This window comes from Malaclemys terrapin, chromosome 14, assembly GCF_027887155.1.
Source record: "Malaclemys terrapin pileata isolate rMalTer1 chromosome 14, rMalTer1.hap1, whole genome shotgun sequence".
NCBI lineage: Eukaryota > Metazoa > Chordata > Testudines > Emydidae > Malaclemys > Malaclemys terrapin.
The window spans coordinates 41,620,380-41,625,546 of NC_071518.1; the positions used below are offsets into that span (position 1 = coordinate 41,620,380).

General features: G+C 51.5%; 1 protein-coding gene across 1 annotated transcript; it reads left to right on the plus strand.

Moving 5' to 3' along the window:
• Window positions 1-2,412: 2,412 nt before the first annotated feature.
• On the plus strand, window positions 2,413-4,279 carry LOC128849015 (uncharacterized). Its single transcript, XM_054049349.1, has 2 exons — window positions 2,413-2,851; window positions 3,743-4,279. Exons 1-2 carry the CDS (start codon window positions 2,461-2,463, stop codon window positions 4,243-4,245), a joined length of 894 nt encoding a protein of 297 aa, XP_053905324.1. The 5' UTR covers window positions 2,413-2,460; the 3' UTR covers window positions 4,246-4,279.
• Window positions 4,280-5,167: the final 888 nt, after the last annotated feature.

Genomic DNA, 5,167 nt, shown 5'->3' on the forward strand with positions numbered 1-5,167 from the left:
GGGGTCTCTGAGGGTTCCCTGGCCCTGCGCCCCTGTCCTGCCTGGCTGATGTCAGCATTTATCTCTGAGGTTACCACCTCCCTAACCCCTTTGACCAATAGCCTGAGGTCCTGCAAAAGGCCTTTGTGATATCACTGCTACACCCACCCAAGCCCTGAAGTGCTAATGTCCTGCTGCTGGCCTGACACTTTGAAGGTTTGAGCTACTCTCTGTGGATCACCCCACTCAATGCGTCTTCATTCTAGGAAGCAAGCCGGCTAGACAGTAAAACGTCAGAGGCTGCTCCCAATGCTACACTCAGTGTTTCCAAAATTAGTAGACTTTATGGCCAGAAGAGACCTTTAGAGCATCTAAACTAACCACCTGCATATCATAGGCTTCCTGTATAGTACAATAGTTACTTTTTGGGCACACACATTCCAGAAAGGCATCTAGTCTTCATTCAATTACATCAAGAGATGGAGAATCCACCAATTTCCCTTTTAGTGAGTGCCAGGGGGCTCCATTTCCCCTTCCACTAGCTCCCCATTTACAGTGAGCCAGAGCAGTACCTGCAGCAGGGAGCAGGAGTTGCTGATGGCCTCAGAGGCACAGCCCCTGCAGTGTCTCTGGCACCTGACGCAAGTGCCGGATGATGCTGTGCTGGTGCATCACTTTGGCCGTGACATCTTCCTGCTGCAAGGGAACGAGAACCTGTCAGAGACTCAAACGCCCCGAGGAATCAGGGGGAATTAAGGGCACCTGGAACCAGCAGTATTTCCACCCAGCACCTGCGCACCACTGAAGGATGAATTCACCTCCTGAACCCAGAATGGAGTCTTCTTGTCCTTTCTAGTAACCTCCAGTGCCAACCCCCGTCCTTGTAGGATGAGCTCCTGCTATCTCCCCCTCAGTGCCCTTGACAGCTCTTCCACCTCCAAACCACAGCTCAAGTTATCAGAACCCTCTTCTCCACCCCCACCCAGGCTGTGCAGGGAGGCGGCTCTAGCAGGGGGGGCAGGAGGGATTCTGGCAGCAGTGAAGTGGGTTTCGGGGAGGTTGAGATCTTACCCCAAGTCATCCCAGACACTAATGCTAAGCCACAGGATGGCAGCATCTAGTGTCAGTGGAGTCCAAGCACTATTTCAACCCCACAGATTTGGATGAACATCCCACAAGGGGAGGTGAAGAGCACCCCCAGCAACACACACACACACACACACACACACACACACACACACCATTCCTGGTGGTGGGAGTGGAACAGGAGAAAGGACAAATGAAGTAAGAGATGAAGAGAAAGGAAGGAGGGATGGAGGAAAAGGTAAAACGAAAAGGACAAACCCTAATGTCCCCAGTGATTCTACAGGACAAAATCCCAGGGAGGGAATAAAATTCTGCCACCTTAAACTAGTGTTTTCCATGCCTAGAATTCAGCTGGCACCAGATGGATCAGACTGAGCAGGTTCCAAAACCTCTTGGAGGCTCTTACCTTCTAAACAGGAACTTCTGTTTTCTAGTAAAATCAGTAAAGGGAAAGGAGAAAACTCCAAAGAGGCTCCTGCTCGCACTCACATACGTGAACCCTAATACTCTCTCAGTCCTCAAAGAGAGACCTCGAGAAGGAGACTTGCTGAAGCAAAGCCACAGGGGTCTCTGAGGTTTCCCTGGCCCTGCGCCACTGTCCTGCCTGGCTGATGTCATCATCTCTCTGTGAGGTCACCACCTCCCTAACACCTTTGACCAATAGGCTGAGGTCCCTGAAAAGGCCTTTGTGATATCACCGCCACACCCACCCATCCCCTGAAGTGCTAATATCCTGCTGCTGACCTGACACTTTGAAGGTTTGAGCTACTCTCTGTGGATCACCCCACTCAATGCGTCTTCATTCTAGGAAGCAAGCCGGCTAGACAGTAAAACATCAGAGGCTGCTCCCAATGCTACACTCAGGCCTGGTCTACACTACGAGTTTAGGTCGACTTTAGCAGCGTTAAATCGAATTAAGCCTGGACACGTTCACACGACGAAGCCCTTTCTTTCGACTTAAAGGGCTCTTTAAACCGGTTTCTTTACACCACCTTCGACCAGGGGATTAGTGCTAAAATCGGCCTTTGCAGGTCGGAATTGGGGTAGTGTGGACGGAATTCGACGTTATTGGCCTCCGGGAGCTATCCCACAGTGCTTCATTGTGACCGCTCTGGACAGCACTCTCAACTCAGATGCACTGACCAGGTAGACAGGAAAAGCCCCGCCAACGTTTGAATTTCATTTCCTGTTTGCCCAGCGTGGAAAGCACAGGTAACCACGCAGAGCTCATCAGCACAGGTAACCATGATGGAGTCCCAGGATCGCAAAAGAGCTCCAGCATGGACCGAACGGGAGGTACGAGATCTGCTCGCCATATGGGTAGATGAATCAGTGCTACCTGAACTCCGTAGCAGTAAAAGAAATGGCAAAGTATTAGAAAAGGTCTTCAAGGCCATGAAGTACCGAGGCCATAATAGGGACACACACCAGTGCCGCGTGAAAATTAAGGAGCTACGGCAAGCCTACCACAAAGCCAGAGAAGCAAATGGAAGGTCCAGGGCAGAGCCGCAAACTTGCCGCTTCTACGCGGAGCCGCATGCCATTCTAGGGGGTGCAGGCACCACTACCCCAACCATGTGCTACGACTCCCTCACTGGAGAAACACACAGGGAAGAGGGTTCGGGGAACGAGGAAGATGAGGATGGAGGTAATGTAGGTAGCTCACAGCAGCAAGGAAGCGGAGAAACCGGTTTCCCCAACAGCCAGGATATGTTTGTCACCCTGGACCTGGAACCAGTAACCCCCGAACTCACCCAAGACCCTGAGGGCACACAGGGGACCTCTGGTGAGTGTACCTTTGTAAATATTACACGTGGTTTAAAAGCAAGCGTGTTTAATGATTAATGATTAATTTGCCCTGGCAATCGCGGCCAGTACAGCTACTGGAAAAGTCTGTTAACGTGTATGGGGATGGAGCGGAAATCCTCCAGGGACATCTCCAGAAAGCTCTCCTTCATGTACTCCCAAAGCCTTTGCAAAAGGTTTCTGGGGAGGGCTGCCTTATCCCGTCCGCCATGGTAGGACACTTTACCACGCCAGGCCAGTAGCACTTAGTCTGGAATCATTGTATAACAAAGCATGGCAGCGTATGGACCTGGTGTTTGCTGGCATGCAAACAACATCCATTCCTTATCTCTCTTTGTTATCCTCAGGAGAGTGATATCACTCACGGTCACCTGGTTGAAATGGGGTGATTTTATTAAGGGGACATTCAGAGGTGCCGTTCCTGCTCTTCTGAACAGAAATGTTCCCCGCTGTTAGCCACGCGGTGGGGGGAGGGGTGAAGTGATCATCCCAGAGAATTGGGTGTGTGTGAGGGGGGGAGTTGGTTAGTTGGGTTTGTGCTGCATGTTAACCCGGAAACCGCAGCCCCTCCTTTTACATTGAAAACCCATTTTAAATGGCTAACCCAATTCATCCTTGATATGGGAAATGAGGGTGCTGCTGTTTGAAACCATTCCCACATGTTAAGAAGGTTAAAAAAGCCAAAAGACTGTGGCTTACCATGGCTGCCTGCAAGCCGAAATCTGTTGCCTGGCACTGCGTGAGTGATCTCTCATACCAAACCGGCAGGCCCTCACTATAAGAGGAAAAATGCAACCTTGTAACGAAAGAGTGTACCCATTGTTCTCTAAAATGTGTCTTTTTTAACCACCTCTCCCTTCTCCTCCACCAGCTGCAAATGTTTCTCCTTCACAGAGGCTAGTGAACATTAGAAAGAGAAAACGGAGGACGCGGGACGATATGTTCACGGAGCTCCAGATGTCCTCCCACGCTGATAGAGCACAGCAGAACGCGTGGAGGCAGTCAATGTCAGACATGAGAAAAGCACAATATGAACGAGAGGAGAGGTGGTGGGCTGAATCGCATGATGAAAAGAGCAAGTGGCGGGCTGAAGATGATAGGTGGCGTCAGCTTGCAGACAGAAGGCAAGAGTCAATGCTCCGTCTGCTGGAGCATCAAACTGATATGCTCCAGCGTATGGTTGAGCTGCAGGAAAGGCAGCAGGAGCAGAGACCGCCGCTACAGCCCCTGTGTAACCAACAGCCCTCCTCCCCAAGTTCCATAGCCTCCTCACCCAGACGCCCAAGAACACGGTGGCGGGGCCTCCGGCCACCCAGTCACTCCGCCCCAGATGATTGCCCAAGCATCAGAAGACTGGCCTTCAATAAGAATTAAAGTTTTAAAATGCAGTGTGTCCTTTTCCATCCCTCCTCCCCCACCCATCCCAGGCCACCTTGGCAATTATCCCCCTACTTGTGTGAGGAATTAATAAAGAATGCATGAATGTGAAATAACAATGACTTTATTGCCTCTGCAAGCGGTGCTCGAAGTGGGGAGGGGAGGGTGGGGTGGTTGGTTTACAGGGAAGTAGAGTGAACCGGGGGGGGGGGGGGCGGAGGGTTCATCAAGGAGAAACAAACAGAAGTTTCACACCGTAGCCTGGCCAGTCACAAAACTCGTTTTCAAAGCTTCTCTGATGCGCACCGCGCCCTGCTGTGCTCCTCTAACCGCCCTGGTGTCTGGCTGCGCGTAATCAGCGGCCAGGCGAGTTGTCTCAACCTCCCACCCCGCCATAAATGTCTCCCCCTTACTCTCACAGATATTGTGGAGCGCACAGCAAGCAGCAATAACAATGGGGATATTCTTTTCGCTGAGGTCTGAGCGAGTCAGTAAGCTGCGCCAGCGCGCTTTTAAACGTCCAAATGCACATTCCACCACCATTCAGCACTTGCTCAGCCTATAGTTGAACAGGTCCTGACTCCTGTCCAGGCTGCCTCTGTACGGCTTCATGAGTCATGGCATTAAGGGGTAGGCTGGGTCCCCAAGGATCACGATAGGCATTTCAACATCCCCAACGGTTACTTTCTGGTCCGGGAAGAAAGTCCCTTCCTCCAGCTTTCAAAACAGAGCAGAGTGCCTGACGACGCGAGCATCATGTACCTTTCCTGGCCATCCCACGTTGATGTTGGTGAAACATCCCTTGTGATCCACCAGGGCTTGCAGCAGCATTGAAAAGTACCCCTTGCGGTTTATGTACTCGGTGGCTTGGTGCTCTGATGCCAAGATAGGGATATGCGTTCCGTCTATGGCCCCACCA